Source organism: Tachysurus fulvidraco, chromosome 3, assembly GCF_022655615.1.
Source record: "Tachysurus fulvidraco isolate hzauxx_2018 chromosome 3, HZAU_PFXX_2.0, whole genome shotgun sequence".
NCBI lineage: Eukaryota > Metazoa > Chordata > Actinopteri > Siluriformes > Bagridae > Tachysurus > Tachysurus fulvidraco.
This window is the reverse complement of record NC_062520.1, coordinates 21,722,691-21,744,923: the sequence shown is the minus strand read 5'-3', so window position 1 is coordinate 21,744,923 and position 22,233 is coordinate 21,722,691. Positions and strand designations below refer to the sequence as shown.

At 41.3% G+C, this 22,233-nt stretch overlaps 1 protein-coding gene across 7 annotated transcripts in view; it reads left to right on the top strand.

Annotated features, from left to right (window-relative positions):
- Positions 1-22,161, top strand: part of fhod3b (formin homology 2 domain containing 3b) — a 118,129-nt gene extending 95,968 nt beyond the window's left edge. The window contains exons 11-29 of one of the 7 annotated variants that reach the window (XM_047810732.1): positions 1,983-2,048; positions 2,214-2,609; positions 3,817-3,837; positions 4,549-4,668; positions 5,033-5,167; positions 5,735-5,785; positions 7,013-7,197; positions 9,100-9,558; positions 9,687-10,576; positions 11,858-12,016; positions 13,510-13,692; positions 13,807-13,926; positions 14,527-14,688; positions 15,817-16,007; positions 16,990-17,182; positions 18,065-18,088; positions 18,770-18,950; positions 19,057-19,218; positions 20,244-22,161. In XM_047810732.1, coding sequence (XP_047666688.1) covers positions 1,983-2,048; positions 2,214-2,609; positions 3,817-3,837; positions 4,549-4,668; positions 5,033-5,167; positions 5,735-5,785; positions 7,013-7,197; positions 9,100-9,558; positions 9,687-10,576; positions 11,858-12,016; positions 13,510-13,692; positions 13,807-13,926; positions 14,527-14,688; positions 15,817-16,007; positions 16,990-17,182; positions 18,065-18,088; positions 18,770-18,950; positions 19,057-19,218; positions 20,244-20,326 — 3,781 coding nt within the window. In that variant the 3' untranslated portion in view covers positions 20,327-22,161. Of the gene's footprint in view, positions 1-1,982; positions 2,049-2,213; positions 2,610-3,765; positions 3,838-4,548; positions 4,669-5,032; positions 5,168-5,734; positions 5,786-7,012; positions 7,198-9,099; positions 9,559-9,686; positions 10,577-11,857; positions 12,017-13,509; positions 13,693-13,806; positions 13,927-14,526; positions 14,689-15,816; positions 16,008-16,989; positions 17,183-18,064; positions 18,089-18,769; positions 18,951-19,056; positions 19,219-20,243 lie in introns of all 7 variants that reach the window. The other 6 variants (XM_047810731.1, XM_047810733.1, XM_027148978.2 and 3 more) reach the window with 6 other exon arrangements.
- The last annotated feature ends 72 nt before the right edge of the window (positions 22,162-22,233 follow it).

Below are 22,233 nucleotides of genomic sequence, written 5' to 3'. Positions count from 1 at the left end.
ATATTCCCATCTCTTTATCCAATTCTCTTGTTTCTCCGTCATCTCCTTATTCCCGCCTTAACTTCTGTCAAACAGCCTACACCAATTCATAACTGATCATCGATGGCAGGCTCCATTGTGAAGAATCATCTTAGTTAGACATCCGATCCTGAGGTCTGTTACTTGGCCAACCACAGGAAATTGGACGGACCTTTGAAGTGTTATGTTTTTCATATTAGTAATAAATAGCAGCCCACTGAGAAAGAAAGCGAACTTTACCGCAGTGCGCTCCAGGACTCTTTCCTGTGTAGCGCTGCACTCTGTCAGTGCCTCAGTATTGAGGGTAAAGTAACAGTAGGTGAGTTATGGAGGTTTTGAATTTTATCTGTACTTGATTGAGTCTCTTTCAATCAAGTTCAGCTGCTTAATGAGAAAATATGAAGAGAAATGAATGAAGTATGAAGAGAAAGAGAAATAGCACCACGGTAAAATCGCAATTCATTCGGGAAAATCTTTCCGCAGGCCGTTGAGTTTGCAAGACCTGCAAAGTCAGTTGAACATTACCTAAAGCTCTTAGCTTTTTGCAAGCAATGTGGACGATGTTAACGAGTCTTGCTAACTTGCAGCAGTCTCCAAGTAGTCAGGACTCTGCACCCAACTTTTAGTCCTGCATGCAAACTTCTATCCAGTATTCTTCCTTTTAAAGTCTTGTTTTTGTCTACCTAACCCTGATTCTTTCTTGCCTCTTCAGTGCTTAAAAGACATATTGATGTTCACTTGTCGTCTCACAAGTGATACGAATGCCCCTTTTCCACCAGAAAGAACCGTGGGCTGGTTCAGAGCCAGCGCTGGTGCTGGTTCAAAGTTGATTCCACTGGCGATCCTTCTAAGAACCGGTTTGCCTTTCCATGGGCTAGAGAGCCATCACAGTGCCAAGACTTACGTCACTGTATGCAACATTAGAATCATTGTAAACACAAACACATCAACAATGGCAGCTTTACTTTTAATGCTCATGGCATTGTGAACCTACTCTGGCATCCAAACGCGGCGAATACAACGTGTATGTGCAGTATCATGTAATTTGTATAAACTGAGGTTGTAATCGAGAAAGTACATAACATTATTTTATCATTAACACAGAAAAAAGTTAGCCTTAGCATGTAGCTACCTACTATCATGTGTGCTGATAAGTGATCATATTGCGGTAAAGTAAACATTAGTATACTTAAGGTACATTATCAAAGGTGCTAACATTAACCACGCCCCCAGCCCCACCCCCAGATCCAGACTCAAGCGGTTCTTAAGTCTAGACCAGCAATGTTATGCTGCTACTTAAGAACCCCTTTTCCTGGTTCAGAGCCAGTGCTTTAGGTGTCGTAAAAGAAAGAACTGATTTTAAATTAGGCTCCGGCTCCGAACCAGCACTCAAACTGCCTCGGTGGAAAACGGGCATAAGCCATTAGCGGTGATGTGAGAACCAAAACCCAAATTTCAACTTCATACTTATAACTCCACTGTAGCCCTATGCATATGCTACATTATCCTGCCAGTTCTTTACTACCTGTGACACATTTGTGTGCTGCCAGTGCATGAGCAATCTGATTGAAAACCAAGGAGGTCTGCCTCCTTACGCAGAAGGTTTCTGATTGCTTAACCGAGCCCTGTATTGTCGGTTGTGGATTAGTGTCTTTTTTTTTTTTTCAGAGAATCTATATTAGTGAAAGCACAGTTTAATGGATGTCATATCGGCACCTCTAAGTCTAACTGTGAATATGTGAAAGCAACTATTCGTGTTTTAACATGTTTGCATACTTCCAAACTAACCAAATCTTGTGTCTCTCTTGTTTGTGCCACTGTTTCCTTTGTTTTGTCTGCCGTCAGTGCATTTTGTAGTGTCTGCTGTCATGTTATCTGTGTGCAACATTTCTTCTTCTCCCCCCTGCCCTCTCTTCTGTTTTCACTTTTATCATCCATCCCTCAATTCCTCCTTTTCACCACAGAGAGGAGGAGGAAGAGGAAGATGAGGAACAGCAGAAAGCAGAACTCTCTGTTCAGGGATCTGCCAGGTACTCAGGAATAGGTTCTCAGAATTGAATGCACTAGAAATGGCAGCTAGAATGTAGAATTGTGCTGTTAGGCTCACTAACATCCAGTGATTGCCCTAACACATTGTATCATGGTGCCACATCCTTTTGCCCAACCCTCTGCTGAGCTGTTCTGTCATCTTATAGCTGGATGGCGCCAACTATAGCGAAAGAGGAGGCTTCTAGCTTGTGTTTGCCCTTTAAATGCATGGTCAACCTCATCCCCAGCACTGCTGATTCAGAGGCACAGGAGAGCACCAGGGGCTGTTCTGGCACCAAGGTCATCCGCAGAGCGCCAGTGTCCTCAGCTCCTGTATCTCCAGATTCTGGCCCCTGTTGTCTGTCTTCTTGGGCCTCCGTCAGATCTTTGGGGGCTGTGCCCTCCCAGGGTTCATCCGTCACCTCCTCTGCCTCTACATCCCCCAGTGAGGAACATCAAATGCCCCTTCCTCTCCCATCCTCCCCCCTTCTCTCGTCTTGCCCATCAGACTCGGACCAGGTGCATTTTGGGACCCCGCAAGTCCAGAGGGGCCGAGACTCCAGGTAGTGCGGAATCATGTACCAAACCCTCACCGCTCACAGTGTAAACCCCCTTAGTCTGGCAGATATGATAGACCTGCATGTTCAGACCAGACAGCACTATGTTCATTCAATGTAAACTATTAGTCATTTGTAGTCATGGATCAAGTAACAAGTGCACAAATGATCAATTTGTAGCCATACCTTATAGAGCCAAAAAAATTGTAATTCTTGCCTATAGGTATCCATCAGAGCAGAATGTCACAGAATTTGTGGCTGTCTTGTGAAAGGCGAGGGTTTTTCTTCCGTGAGCGCATCATCATCTATTTCAGTTTCTGCTTTAAGATGCCATTGCCAAACTACTTTTGGTCTTCCTTGCCTGTGTAAAATGCATATTGATTTTATTGTTGTAATTCAAAATGACAGAATGTTTTTTTTTTGTTGTAGTTCAAAATCGCACAAGCAAACACAAAGTCTGGATTTATTCTAGTACAAAAACACAAAACCCCCAAATTTGTACTGCAAATATCACTTTTTCGTGATACAAAACAGGGTGCTCTCAGATGGATACTAACCTTTACTGACATTTACAACTCATCTGCCCTTTATTGTTGTATTGTACAACTCTCAAGCTGGGACAAGGCTATAAATGAAACCAAATCCAAAAGGAAATGAGCTTGATGGTGTCTACAAGACCTACACGCATCTGACAATGAGAATGCTTTGTGGGATGGCTTCAGCATGTTTTCCCCATTATGACCACGAATAGACTGCCAAACAAAGTGAATCAAGGTTACAGAAGCTCTCGCATGCTGGAAACCTTTATAAAATGCTTAATTAAGATGTTTTAATGTCAATGTGCTTATCTAATCTACTCTTCAAAAGGTCAATGATTACATTTTAACATTGTAGCATACACATATTTGCTAACGTTCGGTGAATTAGACCACCGTTTTACTAACATTCACAGTTTAATTGTTCAAAATCTGTCTTGCTTTGATTCACTTTACAGACACTCACCTTCCTCTTGCTTCCGTGCTCCTTTCCCTCCGTCATGCCCCATATAAAAGCCTGAGATCCTTCTCCCCCATTTTATACACCAGTAAACCTTTGACTAATGCATCTTTATTGCATGTAATTTAACCTGACCTTTTCTTCTCGTGTTCTGTTCTCTGCATAGACTTTCAGATATTAGATACTTACACACACCCTGTTCAACATTCTCTTTCAGAGTCCTTCCTATTGTTGGCAGGTAAGAGCTCCCACAGGGGTTGAACTACAAAATGGATTGGGTTATGTATAGAACGTATACACTTTAAAAAAAAAAGAAAGAAAAAAAAAAGTCTAGCTCTCTCTGGGGGAAGCCGTCTAAGTAAAAACTCTATAACAAACGGATTCCCTTTTACAAAGCCAGAACAATGAACCATCCAAATGTTTCTTGAGGAATCTTTTTACCAAAAGTTTAAAAGTTCTGAGAAAAACAACAAAAGATCCAGTAGCACTAAACTCTATCATTTTTGTGCTGTAGATATTATTGTTATTATTTTTCCAGGTACATAACGGCATTACGTCTTTCACTGTAGTAGTGTTCCTTTGTTTTTCACCATGCCTGGTGTTCCCCAGCTTTGTTTTATCCTTTCTGGGGTTCTGTATTGAGCAATTGTTGTGTAGTAAACTTGTATGACCTGAGCAACTAAATTCCTATCTGAGAAAGAGATTTCCGTCCGATATGCAGGACTTGTGTGTGCGCATTGGGATGTGAGACGTGACAAGTTTTTGTTGGAACTTGAGGTTGTAGGAATGGTTTTAGCGCATCGACAAGCTAAAGGCAAATCCTGGAATTTCATTTCATTTGAAGTGCTATTTTATTATCCTTTGCCACATGTCTTGTTTATGTTGTTGACTATCAGCCACTCTGAACATGAAAAAAAACTAAGACAGCTGCTTAATCTTCATTCTCCAGACAAAATGGCTATGCTGGCACATATCCTGGTAGATCATCAAGTGCATCCAGTGCCCCTTCTACCTCCTTCAACCGCTTCATCTCTACAGGAGGGTCACCTACAGACAGCAAACCTGACAGGTAACTTGCTCTCTCTTTGATTTTAACATATATATTTTAGACTTTAATACTTTTAACCACTACACTGGAGTTCCTTCTGCCAGCGGGATGGAAATTCAGACATTTCGATCGGTATAAACAGGTGACTAATATTACAATAGTCAGGACACTGTTGGCTTTCACTGTCTGGATAACCTTACAGCGAATATTATTGGTCCAATGCTGAATATGAAAAACATGCAGAAAACATACACAAATTTCATGACTCTGTTAAAAAATTAAGAAATATAATTGCATGAAATATAAAACATTTTCAATGCACAATGAAAGAAAACTGTCACGTGTCATGTTTCGGGATGGACCTGTTGTCTCCATCATGCTGCAGGCCGGCTCTGGGAGGTTTACTGGCCTCATCGTACAGGCAGCACCAGGAGTCTCTAGCTGCAGAGCGGGAGCGGAGGCGTCTGGAGAGAGAAGAAAGGCTGCACCGCATCGAACGGGAGGAGAGAACTCGTTTTAGGTTCGCGACCTTTACTAATTTGTTTGCAGGATGTCTAGAAAGGAGTTCCAGTGAAATCGAGACAAGACCAAGACTTATATTTAGCTCCTTAACAAGCTCATTCTGCTTGTTTCCTACACAGGGCACTTACTCTGAGAAATATTCTCTTCCTGTGTCTCGTCTCCTTCAGTCAGACAGTGTTTTATACGAATCCTGGTCAGAAACATCTATATGATGAAACCAAAAATACCTGTTTATCAGATCTGTAATTAAAATAAGCTTTCATCTCAAATTATATGATTGCTATTTTTGTTGTTTACACTGCGCTAATTCCACCAAGGCGATTAACCATCAGCTAACCAGCAGGTCACATTATATTTTTTTATGTAAATATATTAAAAAATACCTTTAATTGAGTATATTTACATGGACCTAGATTTTTTTTTTAATTGAGGAAGATTTGGACACAGCACTAATACAAGCCTTAACCTTTTTTCCACCACTGGTGCTTTTTAAAAGCTTTTGCAAAATGTGTATGTTCTTGGAACACTTTGCAATGTTTGCTCATGATGGTTCTCTTTGTTTCAGTCGTGACTATGTGCAGAGGAGAGAGGAGGCCATACACGCTCGTGAAGAGAGGTACAAAACGTCCTCTCAACCGTCCTTGTCACTTTTTGGTTGCTTTCTCTTTCTTACCACTGACTGGAAAAATCATCGCAGTCCAAATGTATTACGTTACAAAGTCTTGAGTCGTGTCTAATATCATTTAGTCAAAGATCAGTAGTAAGACACTGTGGATACAGGCACAGCAAAAATGGCAGATGGCAAATTAATCCGTATAAGCTGCAGTTAAAACACGAGGCGCTGCTAAAGACACTGGTTTATTTTATCATATCTGTTTTGCTACAGCTTGTTCTGCATGTTATGCCTGCAGGTTTTACCTACAGTACTCATGCAATTATCTAATCGGCTAATGGTGTCTCAGCAGCGCAGGGCATGAAATCATGCAGAAATGAGCCAGTAACTTCATGATCGTGTCCACATCCACCGTTAGAATGGGGAACAAATGTGATCTGAGTGATTGAGGTGGATGAGCTACAATCTATGAGCTACAGAAGATCATGTCAGGTTCCGCTTCTGTCAGACAAGATGAGAAAGCTGCGGCTGCGGCCGACACAGACTCAACACAAACTGACAGTTGAAGGCTGGACTGAAAAATCTTCATTTCATCTTGCAAGAGCCAGAATTTAGTACCTACCGTGGATCCAACATTTTTTTTGTGAACAGTCCAGGCGGGTGGGGGTGGTGTAATGGTGTGGGAATTTATTTCTTTGCACAATTTGGGCTGTTAATACCAGTCAAGTATCACTTAAATGCCACGGACAATTTAGGTATTGTGACTGATTAAGTACATCACTTCTACATGGCTATTTCCAGCATGATAATGGACACGTGTCACAAAGCAAAAAAAAAATCTTCAGTCTCCTTCCCAGTCACCAGATCGGAATCCAGTAGGTCACTTTTGGGATCTGGCAGAACTAGAGATTCACAGCATGAAAGTAGATCTTAAAATCTGCAGGAATTGTGTGATGTAGTCATATCAACACGGAGCAAAATCTCAAAAGAATCTTTCCAACATCTTGTGGAAAACAGCATCAAGACCTGAGGCTGTTTTGAGGTCAAAAGGAAGCTCTATTCCGTATTAGTAAAGTGTTCCTACAGCTAAGAGAGTGTATATATCCATGTGTTACTGATCGTAAAGTTATCCTGAGGGTTCTGAATCTTTATAAAGCACGATTTCATAACCAGTTAAAGTCTAAGTGATGTAGCTGTTTGATTAAGCTCCACACTTCTTTCTGATTTTAGGTATAAACAAGTGGAACGTCTGGCAGCGGAAGAGTATGAGAGGGAGCATGTAGCATCAACACCAAGAGGAAGAACAGAAATCACACTCAATCTGAGTTCACGAACCTCCTGCAGCTCACACTGTCCAATCCCGTCATCCATTGAGTGTCAGGAGAATAAACTTCCTCAAACCCGCGCTGCACAAGGTGAGACATTTGTGTATTCTTGTACGTGGTTTTCTTAACTATAGCACTGTCAGGGATGAGCGCGGATCTGTCAGGGATCAGCGCGGACTTTTGGCCATGTGCTATTGTTGTTGTTTTTGTCACGTGGCTCTATTGTTGTTGTTTTTGTCACGTGGCTCTATTGTTGTTGTTTTTGTCACGTGGCTGCCCCGCCTTCGTCTGCTCCTCCCGGTCACCACACCTGTTCCCCATTGTGTGATTGACTTGTTCTATGTTAAATGTGATTCACTAATGAGTTACGTTAATTCCCTGTGTGTAGTGTGGATTATGTTTGGGTTCCTTATGTATTAAACCCCTTTCATTTGAAGCTATCCTGCGATCGGGTCTGTCTCCTTCCTTCCGTATCCGGGGTCTGACAAGCACAGCCTTACAGACGGAGTCCAAGAGACCAGAACTATGTAAAATAGTATGAGGCTCTCTCCTGTCTTTCCTGTTTGTATGAGCTGTGGTTAAAAATGATGTGGTGCTTGGCTTCACATGTCTCAAAAGAAAGAGGAAATTTAAATCAGATCTATTCCACTAAAAGGTTGTGATTTAATGAATATATATATTGTGTTGTTTCTTAACTTGTTATAACTTGTACTAAGAATGAACGTAAAATACATTATAATGGACCCATCGTGGTTGAGACAAGTTTTTCCCTGAAATTCCATAGAACAAGTTTAAATCTTTTACGTACCATTGCATCTGTGCTCGGGATGATCAGTGGATCGTACCAAAACCTGGCCTCTATCAACCATCTTAACTGGATGTGTTTCCATGTCTGAGTCACACCGTGTGTGAAGTTAGCACTCGGCTTGTATTTCACACATTTTTGATAAGAATCAGTTGGGCTACTCCTGGTGAGTCTCCGTTGCCTTTAGCGTACATCAGCTGCCAGACTGGATGACAGAGCAGTCTATAATAATAAACGTTGTATTTCTTTCTTGGTATAGAGCAATGAAAGACAGAACCAAGGACGTGTACATTTGGAATTAGTGTAAGACGAAGGTCTACGCTTTAAAGTCATGTAGAACAGAGCTTCTGGTCAGAAAGGGCCATGCGTGTGTAAGGGGATAGTGATGCATTCCAGCCAAGAATCCGTTCATCCTGAACCCAATACTTCGTCCTTAACTTTCCACATTCAGGTGATTATAAGACTCTTTTAGTAGCATAACAAAAGAAAATGTTATTATTTCAAGAGCAGACATGCAGTACCCTGAATATCCCGTACAGCTCACATGCCAGCCTCATTCGTTTTTAGAAATGACTCGCGTTTTTTTCACCACACCTTCAAATTGAAAGGACAAGAAATTGGCTCTGACAGCACATGTACCAATATGGCTTGTCTTAACTATGACTAATGCTGTATGGTTATTTTGTGCGCATACATTTGCCCAGACACATACGGCCTGAAGGTTGTGAGGCGTTCAATTGTCAGCCCTGTTTTGTCAGCCCCTATGCTTCTGCAGGATTGTTTTTCATTTATTTATTTTTTCAAATAAAGATCTGGAAATGTAGTGAGGGTGTGAGGCTTATGGTAATAGAGGACAGAAGAATGAGTCGTGGAGATATAAGAGGCATGCTGGGTACAAGGACACGATGAGGAACACATGCAGAGCAACCATGCAGCAAAAAACCCACCATGACCTAAGCACCTTGCAGGTGTAACAATAACAATAAAGGCCTGTCTTGATCATCTTGGCAACTGAAAAACAAACACAGCCTCAAATCTTTTTGCTGTAGAAAAGCAGGATGATATTTTTAGAGATTGCAGGACTTCAAAGTTTTGATATTTATTTGAGATGTCAGGATAAATAAAAATATGGCTCTTTTTGAAAGCATTATGTCTTTTTGTCTGTTTATTTGTTTTCCCCTGTTCAGAAGCTGAGCCAGAACCTAGATGTAGGGAGTCTGGTCTACAGTGGTCCTCAGAGACAGAGGAGGAGCACAGGCCTGTGGATGAGGCGGATATAACGGTGTCTGTGCTGCATGCAGAGCCGGACAAAACAGAGGCATGGACAATAAGAAAAGATGAACATGAAAAAGAAGCACAGGAGGTCAAGAAAAGTGAAATTGCGAAAGTGAAGGATAAAGAAAGGGAAAAGGTGTGCACGGAGGACGTGACGGAGAATGAGACCGAATTAGAGGCGGAAGAAGAGTGTGAGAAGGAGCAGATGGTGGAAAGAGACCCAGAGGACAGCACGGCCCTCAGCGAGAAAGAAAGGCAGAACGAGGAACTTAATGAGAAGGACAACTGCTCGGCCTCCAGCATCTCCTCAGCAAGCAGCACTCTGGAGAGAGAAGAGCGAGAGGAGAAGCTCATGTGTGATAATGACGCAGGTAAGAAAAAAGACACGGACAATAACAAGTGCATCTGTCATGTTTAAATGAATGGACAATTTTTAAACCACTGTTGCATCAATGCTGGAACACAGTGGACCAATGTTTTTTCTGTCTTTTCCCATCAGGCCAGTGGGCAGAATGCATTAAGGCAGCAGACATCAACGACCAGTGTGACAAAGTCCTCAATAACAAGCGCTTTATGCTGGACATGCTCTACGCACAAAATACAAAGCCTGTCGAAGATGAGGAGAAGGAGAGCGGGCAAGAGAGAGAAGGCCCGGGAGGCCAGGAGTCGTCAGTAAACCGCCTCGCCACTCGCATCTCAACTCTGGAGGCTCGACAGCAGGCAGGTGAGGACAATGTGAAGAAAATGGAGGTGCAGCATCTGGACAACCACGGCAACGTGCGGATCGTGGCCGAGAAATTCGGTGACTTGGTGAAGGGGCTGGTCTCTCCTCACGAAGCTGAGCTTGAAGGGAAAGAGAAAGCACCTTCACCCACGCCACCTAAAAAAGAGTCAGATCACATCTGGGACCAGCTGATGGCCGCACCTCGAGAACTTCGCATCAAAGAGATGGACTTTACTGACCTTTTCGAGGAGGATGATATAGACATTTTGGATGTTGGAAACATGATCAAGTCAGGTGACCACATGACACCCCCTCCCCCGCCCCCTTGTATACCAAACCTCCCACCCCCTCCTCCCCTTTTCGGTTGTCCTCCCCCTCCCCCTGTACCAGGAGGAATGTTACCTCCTCCACCACCTTCTATGGTCCCAGTGTCTTCCTCAAATATCGGGTCTCCTCATCATAGTCGAGGAGAGCCACCGCTCTTTCAGAAGAAGAAGAAGACTATCAGACTCTTCTGGAACGAGGTGAGACCCACAGACTGGCAGTACAGTAGTGACAAGCGCTGCAAGGAGTCACTGTGGTCCAAACTGGAACCAGTAAAGTTGGACACAGCCAAGTTGGAGCTTCTCTTTGAAACCAAGTCCAAAGAACTTCCTGTTACAAAGGTAAACACGATGGTATTCCTTGAGATGGTAACACATCGTTTCCTGCTGTCAGTCATGTAGTATTTTTAGTCTGGGGCAACTGAAATGTGTAGCTATATATCAACTCTTATTCCTTTTTGCACAAAATAGAAAGAGAATTCTGTCATTCTTTAGCAAAGACATTCTGCCAGAAGCGTTTCAGGTCTTCTCAGGCAAACATGTGGTGCGGATTACGGCACGTCTCGTTTGCCTCAGTGTCACCACAGTCCGTCCCCTGTCAGACGAGCACATGAGATTGGAAGCAGACCGGGGAAATCTCAGTCTGTCTGGTGCAACACTGGCTCGATTGGCTCTGATGGATGTTGTGTATTATTCTAAGGCTCCATCAGATCTGCCAATGTTTTAACATTTTCCTGTAATCTGTACAAGCCTTTGAGATGGTACCGGTGTTGTACTGGAAACCATAAACTTCCTGAGATTACAATACATGTCTGTGTGTACAGCATTAATCCATAATACAATGAAAGGCTGATATCAGGAAGTGCTGCACAGAATGTGTTCTGGTATCATTTCATTTTGTTCGCTTATGATGTTTTTCTGACTGTGTCTTTGCCGGTCAGGGCTTCTCCCCTCACCTAGTAACTCCCTCTTTCCCTCTCTGCTCCTTCTCTCCTTCTCTTTCCTCCTTGTGTTTTCCATTGAAAGCAAACTGTCTTGCCTCACACATGTGCAGAAATATTCTCCATCAAAGTCCAAAAATAGCCCTCAGGTGCCTGCGTGTTTTCTAAGTCAGTTGCACTTAGCATAGATCCCACTGGCATTCATATCTTGGAAAGCTTTGTTTTTCCTTAATCACCCACATTAAAGAAATTCCGTTCCAATTCATTTTAAGGTAGTCTTTTATTTTTTTCCTTTCTTTCTTACTTTCTTTCTTTTTTTTTTTTTTCAAATCATGCGTTAGGGACGGTAGATGGATATCTCAACAGTTAGCCGACAAGCGAGGGAGCGAGCGAGCAGTCCGTGCAAAGTCATAATGAGAACCAAGTGATGTTTTAGACCAGATGGGTGACTGTTGCCCTGACATATGTTTTTGATGGTGACATTTTCACTCGGTTATGGTCCAAAATAGAATACGATTTACCATAATAGCAACCGAAGCTGGGCAGCAACATCACAAACTCTCAGCATAACTTCTCACCACACAATACAGGGCACAAAAAAACAAGGTGGAAAGTGAAAATAAAGCAGCTAACGCAAACCTGAATGTAAGAGTTTTTGTGCTGAATATTTTGCTGAATTTAGAAAACAGCGGCCGATGGGAAACGACAGGAGATCATTGTTCTCGACTCCAAAAGAAGCAACGCCATCAACATCGGCCTCACCGTTCTTCCACCACCCCGCACCATCAAAACAGCCATCCTCAACTTTGACGAGTATGCTCTGAACAAAGAGGGTATAGAGGTAACACACCCCAGTTCACTTTAATATCCTTTTTACGTACGAAAATAAAAAAACAGTGATAACGCCATAGCAAACCTGAACATGTGCCTCACACTTCATATAATATTTTAAACACTTACAAATGTGTTTCTCGTTCAAATGCTCTCACTTAAATGCTCTCTCTCTCTCTCTCTCTCTCTCTCTCTCTCTCTCTCTCTCTCTCTCTCTCTCTCTCACTCTCTCAATCGTAAAAGCCTGCCACATAAAAGCATATTTGAAAAAGCAAAATCGAGCGATTGATGGCTCGATAGAACTTTATTCGCAATATTAACTTTTGCCGAGTTGGCACACGAAAGGCATTAACTCAGAAAATGCTGTTATAATATAATATAATCTGATCCTATTGGTTTAAAAACGTGCAAAGTTTCTTTTTTTTTTCTACAAATGAATTTTAATCAAGTAAATATCAATGATTGCTAAATAATTTTCAAATGATTTAAAAATGATGAATCGAAGAACGAATCGATGAGATGAATAAATGCTCAAATGACACGTGATAACGTAGGTCATTCTTCCAGCATGGGATCTGCTGTTTTTCTCACACAGACACTCTGCTAACTTCTCTTGTGCGACTGCAATTACGCAAAAGATGAAAACTACCAGAGAGTCGTAGCGCAGATGACATCATTCTATACGTCGAAACGACGAGTGTTATTTATGTGTTAATGATTTTCTCCAGATGTTGTTATTTATCAGTCTGTTAGGGGTACATTAGGGGAATTATGAACTAGTTCAGTACCTGAATAAATTCATACCATGACACCATACAGTGATTCACACACTTCCCTCAGGTCCAGTCTGTCTTACTGACTTGCTCTCATTTGTGCGTCTGACCTGTTCCTTTCAGATTTAAGCCACCTTTAGTAATGTAGTCCCAGATTAAGCAATATCTTCTATCTGGTCATTCAAGCTTAATGCAATCATTCAGTCACTCGCTTTCACTCAGTAGTCAATGACGGGACAACACAACAGTTTCACTTCGTTAATGACGGGACGATATTTGGGAAATTGAGTCAATCCGGGCATTATCTTGATGGCGTTCGAATTAAATAGGGGATATAATGATACTGTAGTTCTGCAGTATGTGATATGTTTGTTTGTCAGACAGCTTTAGTATTTTTGCACATTACATAACTCATAATCGTCTTGCTCAGGGTCCCAGTGGACCTGCTGGAATACACTCTTCCTGGGACTCTAGTCCATTACAAGACATTCAGACACACACACACACACACATTTACACCTTGGGAATTTTGCATCGTCAATTTACCTTTTAGAGTTTTGAGGAAAATGAAGAACCTGGAGGAAACGTGACTGACATCATGATCTTTTTTTCACACTAATAACTAATAATGACTAACGCCTGTTATTCACAAAGAGAAATGTAAATCCTTAAGAAATGTACTGAGAAACAAAGCTTCAAATTTCAACATGGATCTCTTTCTTCTGTCTAGAAAATCCTGACAATGATCCCCACAGAAGAGGAGAAGCAGAAGATACAGGAAGCACAGCTGGCGAACCCAGACATTCCTCTGGGCAGCGCTGAACAGTTCCTCCTCACGCTCTCCTCCATCAGTGAGCTGTCTGCTCGCCTGCACCTCTGGGCTTTCAAGATGGACTATGATGTATTGGAGAAGGTCAGGAGACTGCACAAGATTCACAGGCTTTACTGTCTACATGTACACAGATGTTGTTAGATCATGCAGCACACATCGATTGGGTGAATAAGTCTCTGTCTTTTTCTTCTTTAGGAAGTGGCAGAGCCCTTACAGGACCTGAAGGAGGGCATGAGTCAGCTGGAGAAGAACAAGACACTGTGCTTTATTCTGTCCACACTACTCGCTATCGGCAATTTCCTCAATGGTTCAAATGTGAGTTATGGCCGTGCTCGCGGCCTTTACCCCTCCTCCTCCTCCCTTTTCTTTTCTCTTTGAAGGACTGGGGAGAACAAAAAAGGAAAGAGGTAATAAAGGATTGAAAGCACATTTACAGTAAACCATTGAGTGTGGGCAAGAGAACAAAGCAAGACAAATTCGTGTCATGTCATTTGGGAGATTTCCCGTTTTTACTTCGGCTGGGTCTTCAGCACTACAAGGCTGACCCGAGTGCAGGCCAGTCAGTTCCTGTACTTTACCACATTTGATTCATATTCAACTATTTCCAAGCCAACGAAGCGTTCATGTGAGCATGCATAAGAGCAGACTACTGACCCGCCTTGCTTTTCAAAGCATTCTGCATTATTGCTTAATGGAACTGATGGTAATCTACTCAGCTGTAGCAGAAAAATGTCTGTAAATTGTGGAAATGGCCTATGATTAGAAACCTTTTTTATAGAAATTATTTACTGGATGAGATCCAGAGTCACCCATTTGGTCAATGTGGATGTATTTATAACGCCAATTTGCTTTGTTACAGGAAAGTTCCTCTGATATTGTCCATTTTAATGTGTGTGTGTGTGTGTGTGTGTTTAGGCTAAGGGCTTTGAGCTGAGTTACCTGGAGAAAGTCCCAGAAGTAAAAGACACTGTACATAAACAGTCTCTGCTTCACCACGTCTGCTCCATCGTAGTGGACAAATTTCCGGACAGTTCCGACCTGTACTCTGAGATTGGCGCGATCACCCGCTCTGCTAAGGTACTGCACCCAATCTGATTTATTAAGCTTCTAGTGCAGTTCAGACATGACATGTTAAGGACATATCGAAGGAGATACAGTCTTTTGTATAATTATTTAGTCCGTTCGAACTTTCCTTTCTAGTCATACACCTGGAAGTGAAAAAGCATTTCATTTATATAGTTACAGCTTCATCTTACACCTGAAGGCTCAGAGGATCTTTTTATTAGGACACAGATTTTTGACTCAATCAGTTTTACACATCTGGATCCAAAGTGATTACAAATTATAGAATTAGAGCGTATACAAAATTTGTATTTTTTAAATGAGGAAAAAAAAATCGGTACGCATCGGTATGTTTTATATATATATATATATATATACGCCATCTTGTCAGCTTGTTTTGGTCTGATGGACTTCCTGTTTGTATTTTGCCACACACTGAGTAATCAGCTGATGAACTGAAGTGATGGTAAATGATGTCTAAACTCTGTAGTGCTGTGGCCTGTGACGTGTGGAGCTTTATACACCTGGATTAGCCTCTGTGTTAACAACACTGCAGAACGATCATCCAGGAGGACGTAAAGAAGACACTAAGACCGAACATATTAAAGATCTCAAATTTTTGTCTGCAGAAATGCTACTTTTTTATACTCCTGTAATGTTTTTTATAATTCTGTAATGTATTCTGTGTTCATGTCGCATACAGCAGCTAGCACGCTTTCGAATGTTTATTAGAACACAGAAAATCTGAAAATAAATAAATAAATAGATCTAGAAGAAAGGTCTTGAGATTCAGCTCTGTATAAACAAAAGGCAAGCTTTTTTTTTTCTTTTTTCAAATATGAAATTATTTACACACATTAACGAATGCATTATCCACATTTTTCTGATTTTCAGTGACACCGTGTCCTTTATTACCCGAGCTTACTTTAATAACTGTGACGATGTCTGTGATGTTATTCACAACAGCATAACACAACTTAAAATCAACATTAAAAGTTTCCAGAGCTACTAATGCCTGTGTGTGTTAGTGAACAGCAGAGAGGTGGCGATGACACATAGGAAAGCATGTACATGAGAATGTGAATGTAAGGACACTGGATTACAAATGGATTTATGAGAGCATTTCTGTCCTGCTGTCTTCAGGTGGACTTTGACCAACTGCAGGACAATCTGGCCCAGATGGAGCGGCGCTGCAAAGCTTCCTGGGACCACCTAAAGGTCATTGCTAAGCATGAGATGAAGCTGGCACTAAAGCAGCGCATGTCTGACTTCCTGAAAGACTGTGCTGAGAGGATCATCATCCTCACCATCGTCCACAGGCGCATCATTAACAGGTTAACGACCTGAGGTTTATCTTGTACACTCTTGCTGAGTAGAGAGGACAGGACACCCGTGGTGTTGTAGTTAATCTCCTTGACCATTTACACAGACAATTTAAGGCTTCACAGGCACTTATTTACTAAGCCAGAAGTTCAGAAGGACTAATAAAAATACTCAGACCAGAGATACTAGGTTTGTAATGTAAATTTGTTGACTTCAGAATTCTCTTTTCTGCTTTTCTGCACTATTGTACATTCTCTCATGTGTAGAACGTTACAGGTTTTGCCCTGCTGTAATGCAGTGAATAACCTTTAACTATTTCTTAGATCACAAAGCACTGAATATTTGGAAAGGTTATAAAAATAATAATAATAATAAAAAAAAATAAAAGTGTAGAAATAAAAGCCTTTTAATGGTTTAGAAAGGACCCTGGATTTGTGAAGACAGCTATTTTTTTTATATCAAAATACTCAAACAACTGCATTGACCACACCATTTACTGATCATTTATTTACTTAATTATTATTAAGTAAATTTAATTAACCATTTCCTTAATTATTTGTGTTAGATTTTCATTTACACACTTTACATTTACACCTGTAGGTAAAACCTATCTTTTAACTGTGAGACGAAATTTAATTAAAAATAAAAAAAAAGGAGATATTGATGTCGATGGTTGCATAAGTATTCACCCCCTGGATCATAAGTTAGCAGAAGGAATAGACTGCAGTTGTTCAGTTTAATCAAAAAAACGTTTCAACCAAGAATTACCCCCCCCCCTAAATATGACTGTACATAAACAACACATTTTAGTGATTTTCAGTTATTGCATCAGATTGTATTGTTCCTTGTAAACTCTTAATAAGAGATGCTGACACAGTCCACTGGGCCTCTGATGTCTGCAGTATTAGGGATTGCAAGGATTCCTCCAAAACATAATAAGGGCTAAACGTAGCACTTCCAGGATGTCTAAACTTCTCTGTGGATGATCTGCAGGTTCCATGCCTTCCTGCTGTTCCTGGGACACCCAGCATACGCAGTGAGGGAGGTCAGCATCCACCGCTTCTGTAAGATCCTCAGCGAGTTTGCACTGGAGTACCGCACCACCCGGGAGAGAGTCCTGCAGCAGAAACAGAAAAGAGCAAACCACCGTGAGAGGAACAAGACCAGGGGAAAAATGATCACTGATGTGAGTGCGCCCTCTAATGGGTTTTATCGTCGTGCTTGGTTCAGTTCGAAACTTATATCACTAGATGGTGCAGATCAAACAAACCGATTTATTTATTTTTTATTGTAACTGTAGTTGGTTATATACAGTAGCATGCACAAACATGTAACTTTACTTTAAGCTATATAAACAACCTCATAATAGACTGACAAAGAAAACGTATTTAAAAGTTGCTCTTTAGCAGCGAGTCTGTGGGGAGTCATTAATACGAGGCAAAGTTAATAAATCTGATCCATTCCAGTTGCCAAACTCCAGCACCTGACCTGAGTAATAAATATCAGTGGTACTGTAGCTGTGCCTAAGGCTACCCCTCATTCCTCAGACATGACCTGCTAAAGCCTGGCTCTTTGGGGAAGTCCTGCTTACAGGGGGCCTTACTTTTTTGTTTTTGTTTAATTCATGGAGGGATACTTCGGTTTAAATCTCAACCTAAAAATCCAACAGTTGTCCCGGGTGTGAAGAACAGCAGTGAAGCAGCCATGTGTTTAACGTTGCTCTGTGTGTACTGGTTATATCGCTATAACGTACTTCAGTACATCATCTCAGATTTCTTTAACAGCTCCAATGACCTTTCAAAATTAGCAAAATAATTAAACAGTTTTTTGTTGTTGTTGTTTTTTTAATTAAATTTTAATTAAACACAAAGTTGTTGTTTTTTTTAAAGTAAGGAATAATTATGAATCTAGTATAGATTCTTCTTAGGTTCTTCTTGGCATTGGTAAGGTTTACTGTTTATATGTTTTATTTATTTAAATTCTTTTTTGTTCTGTCACTACGTACAGTTTGTTTTGTATTTTGTTTTTTTTTTCTTTCACCCGTCATGTTTCCATTTCTCCTTTCTAGAGTGAGGATGAAGAAGATAGTGAGGTATGCAGGGTTGTGTGCAGTTATATTTACATGTGTGTGTGTGTGCACGTGAAGCCCCGTTTATCCCCATTTGCCCTTCAACATTTTACTAACTTTTAAAGACTTTGACTGCAATCAGCGGCCAGAGACTAACAGAGACCGTCAGATATTCCATGATACATGACGGAATTGTTGAAAATGTACACCAGTCCTAAGAGAGTCACGTTCACTAATAACTCCTTCACACACACACACAAAGGAGCTGGTGTTGAAAGGGCCTGCAGAGGGGCAATGTGTTTGTGATCCCATTACATGAGCCCTGAGAGAAGGAAGAGAAGTCAGGGAGCAGGGTCACCATGTGGAATCTATAAAGCAACAAGTGAAATGCAGACATTTTGATGAGTGTGTCGATGAGATCATTAAAATAAACACACAGTGGACAGCAGATTTGCATTAGTTTTATGTTGCTTTCCACTGATTAGCTCTGAGCAGCCCTGTCCTGATGACTGTGCACATATTAACGATAAGCAACAGGCTAACGATACTAAGTGTGCTCAGTGTGGTGTTTATGGTGCATGCTAGAAATGGGTTTTTTTCTGCATGGAAAGATTCAGACTGCTAACAAATGCCAGAGGAAAGAAATGATGGACAGCAACTGGACAGTGGGATTTATCTGCGGTTTATCTGTTATTTCATCCACAGAGCGGCAAGTTTGCGGGCGCTACAGCAGACGGTCAGGACGCTCCAGTGCAGGGACTTGAATACACCGAGGATGCAGCAGAGCACGAGCAGATGACCGCAGTGCTGAGAGACAGCCTGCAGCTTGGAGACACCACCCCATCAGTCCTGCCTGGTCTACGCACCCGCACCCGAGCTAGCCGAGGTGTGTCCAAACCTCTACAGTCCTGTAGCTTACCATTAACTCTGTAGCTATGGATTATGTTGGGAGCAATGTTTTGAACAGATCGGTCGTTTCTGTGTTCATATAGGCCGCCTCGGACTGTGGTCCTCTGCCAACGAAGACACGTCGAACTGCATGGAAGACACAGCAGATGAGATCATGGAGCGCATTGTAAAGTCAGCAACTCAGGGCCCCAGTCAGCGTAGTCAGCCTCGCGAGAGGAGACGCTCCAGAGCTAACCGCAAGTCCTGTAAGTCACTGTGTGACATTTGTAATACATAGCACGACATAAGCAGTTACAACAGACAGGAGAATATGCACTATACTTTCCTGCATACCTGTGTTTGTAGAATAGTAACATAGATAGTGAAGTGTTGTTGGACTACTGAGTGGAAGGTGATGAGTTCAAATCCCAGGAGCAAGGAACTGAGATGATGACACAAAACAGAGATGATGAATCACCGCCTGGTATCTCAGTCCCTGATTTTTGTCTTCATTTCAATCTCAAGCTCAGCTTCGAAAGAGTAATTTGTTTCTGTGTACTGTGCAGGCGAACAGACACGAAGCTCGCACGACAAATAAAGGCCAATAATAAATATTCTGCCGAGGAAATGGTCAGACTTTCTGTGCTAGACGGTTAGATCCCTCCCAATTTCTGCAGAGCAGGTGGAAGTGGTTAAGTGTGTTTTGGAGCAGGTAGGATTTCTGCAGGAACGAGCAGGAATGGATAAGCTTTACAGAGAAGTCAGGATTGGAGTCCGAACTTTTTGTGCGTGGAGGTGGGACTGATCACAATTATAGTGTCACCAAGATGAGGATGAGGTTTCTTCCTCATATCGGCTCAGGGAGTTTTTCCTCACCACTGTCACCTTTGGCTTGCTCATTAGAGATACGTAGAAATTTAAATCTTGAACTTCAGATTTTTTATTCCGTATATGTCCAGTATAAATAAAATCGGACCGATCTGAATTTCTGGAGAAGTGAACAGGATTAGTCAAGGATGGCCAAGAGAGTCTGCAGAAGTGGGTCAGGAAATAAAGAACAGAGCAACAGTCTAGTACATGCCTCTAACCCCTTATTTATGTCTTATACATTAGTACCTAGCATCAGCTTAGTACTATTAGAACTATGGGGTTAGATTTAATTCTATTGCTTAACGATACAAGCCCATAGACGTTGTTGTTGTTTTTTTGTACACTACAATAGATTATTTTTAATATAATAGAATTGTTATGAATTCAGGAATAACAAATTTCTTGTTATTTTCTTCTGCAGTAAGAAGAACACTGAAGAACGGGCTCACCCCAGAGGAGGCACAAGCTCTGGGATTAGCCAGTGGCTCTGAGATGCAAGTGTGACACAAAAGAGATTCTAGCAGCTCAGGGTCTCCAAACACACACACATACACACACACCTACACACACACACACACGCTTCAAATCTCGATACACCTGATCCTGGACACTGCAACCTAAGCATGCTGTTTGAAAGACTGATATTTCTACCACAATTACTGCATTTTTAAAAGACAAGCACAGTATCAGCTGCCGTTCAACCTTCTAATACACAAATCTTTAATCCTTCAACACGAACACAGACACATTCTCGTGTTTAACCCTGTGTTAGTGAGGAACAAGCTCTCTGAAGAGACATGCTAGTGTTTCTTACCACTGTGGCCTTGAGTGTGAACCCAATGATCAGTGTTTTAAACATGAACGATCTTTCACACCCTGGTTATAAAACATTAGCTGTTTGGGGAAATCTTGCCTGCTTTGGTTAGTAGCACAGTCAGCATTCATGTCCCACGGAAACTGCAGAGCACAGATTTCTAGAAATCACTAAAGTAGATATCAAGGTGTGATTGTTTCTGCACTGCTGTGGTATTAGTGATTACTTTGCAAGGATTTTTTTTTGTTCGATCGAGCCTGAGGCGATCGGTAACACGCAACAACGTACAGGTCTGATACACAATGCTGACCTACAGCACCTTCTGCCATTTGTACTGTAGTCCATCTGCTGAAAGTGCTCAAAGGAGAATAGGCGTAAATCAGTTTCCAGACACAGATCAGCTCTAGTCTTAGCCCAAGAAGAACTTTTTGACGCTGCCTTGATGATAAATAAATGAAAACGTTGTCAGTTCAACATCGTGTAATGCATGACTGCTATACTTGTGGCATCTGGTCTTTGGAAAAGGACAGAGGTGTGGTCATGTGGTCTCTTCAGCACAGCAGCAGTCTGGTTTTTAGGAAAAACACTTAAGTGTGATTATATACACAATATAACAAAATGTCCATTCTGTAGCGTGAAACCCAAAACGTTATTCTGACAATCCACACAGCCGTACTACACGACCCGGTAGTAACCCCCCCAGCACCTTACTCTGTGTACCGTGTCATTTTAAAACAATGTCAAGTATTAACAAGAAGAAGTATTTTTGTTTTTGTCCTGTTGTCTTCTTCTTTTCAGATAATCGAGTACTGTAAATTGCTAAATGAACTAGAAATCTAATGTAGAAACTAAATGTTCCCTAAGAAGACAAATGTTGTATAGTTGTGTAAATCTCTTTGTTTTTATTTGTGCATCTGTTGCATTTGTATAGAATAGTGTATTATAGGTCAGAAGCAGTGTTATTCTGTGATAATTATAATTTAAGAAAAGTAAAGCAAGCCATGCATTGTTCAAAACACGAAGAAGAAAGTCAAAGGAGTCGCGTCAAAGGGAGCTTCTGTGACGTCAGTCGGACGCTCGGCGATGTTTGCTTTTGTCATGTGTATTTTTATTTTTATTTTCCTTTTTTGCACAAACTTGAAACATGTAACCCACCCACCTTCCACTCCTGCTCAAGCCTTTCGAGATCATTGCACTCAAGTAAACAGAATCTAGTCATGTCCAACCTTTTGCTGCAAGTGCCATACAAAGTGGGTATTGAATAAGAGTACCAAGAATGTGAATTAATCTTGTTAATACTCACAGCGAAAAAAAAGTATATAGTATATACAAAATCTTGCAATAAAAAAAAGCTTTTATGAAGCATCCAGAGGAAATGCTGGTCCTGTCGAGTGTTTTCATGCAATGAAAGAATGGACATCTGTAAAAGTCAGAACCTTGCTACACCTTGAATCATTAAAACTGTTGAAACTCTTCAGAAATCTTTAATCTCTCTGCATTAAACATGTGAACATTCAACATCTCACGCTTGAGACATCATTTTCCACAACTAATCCATCCATCCATCCATCCACGATAAACCATAAAGTGATACATA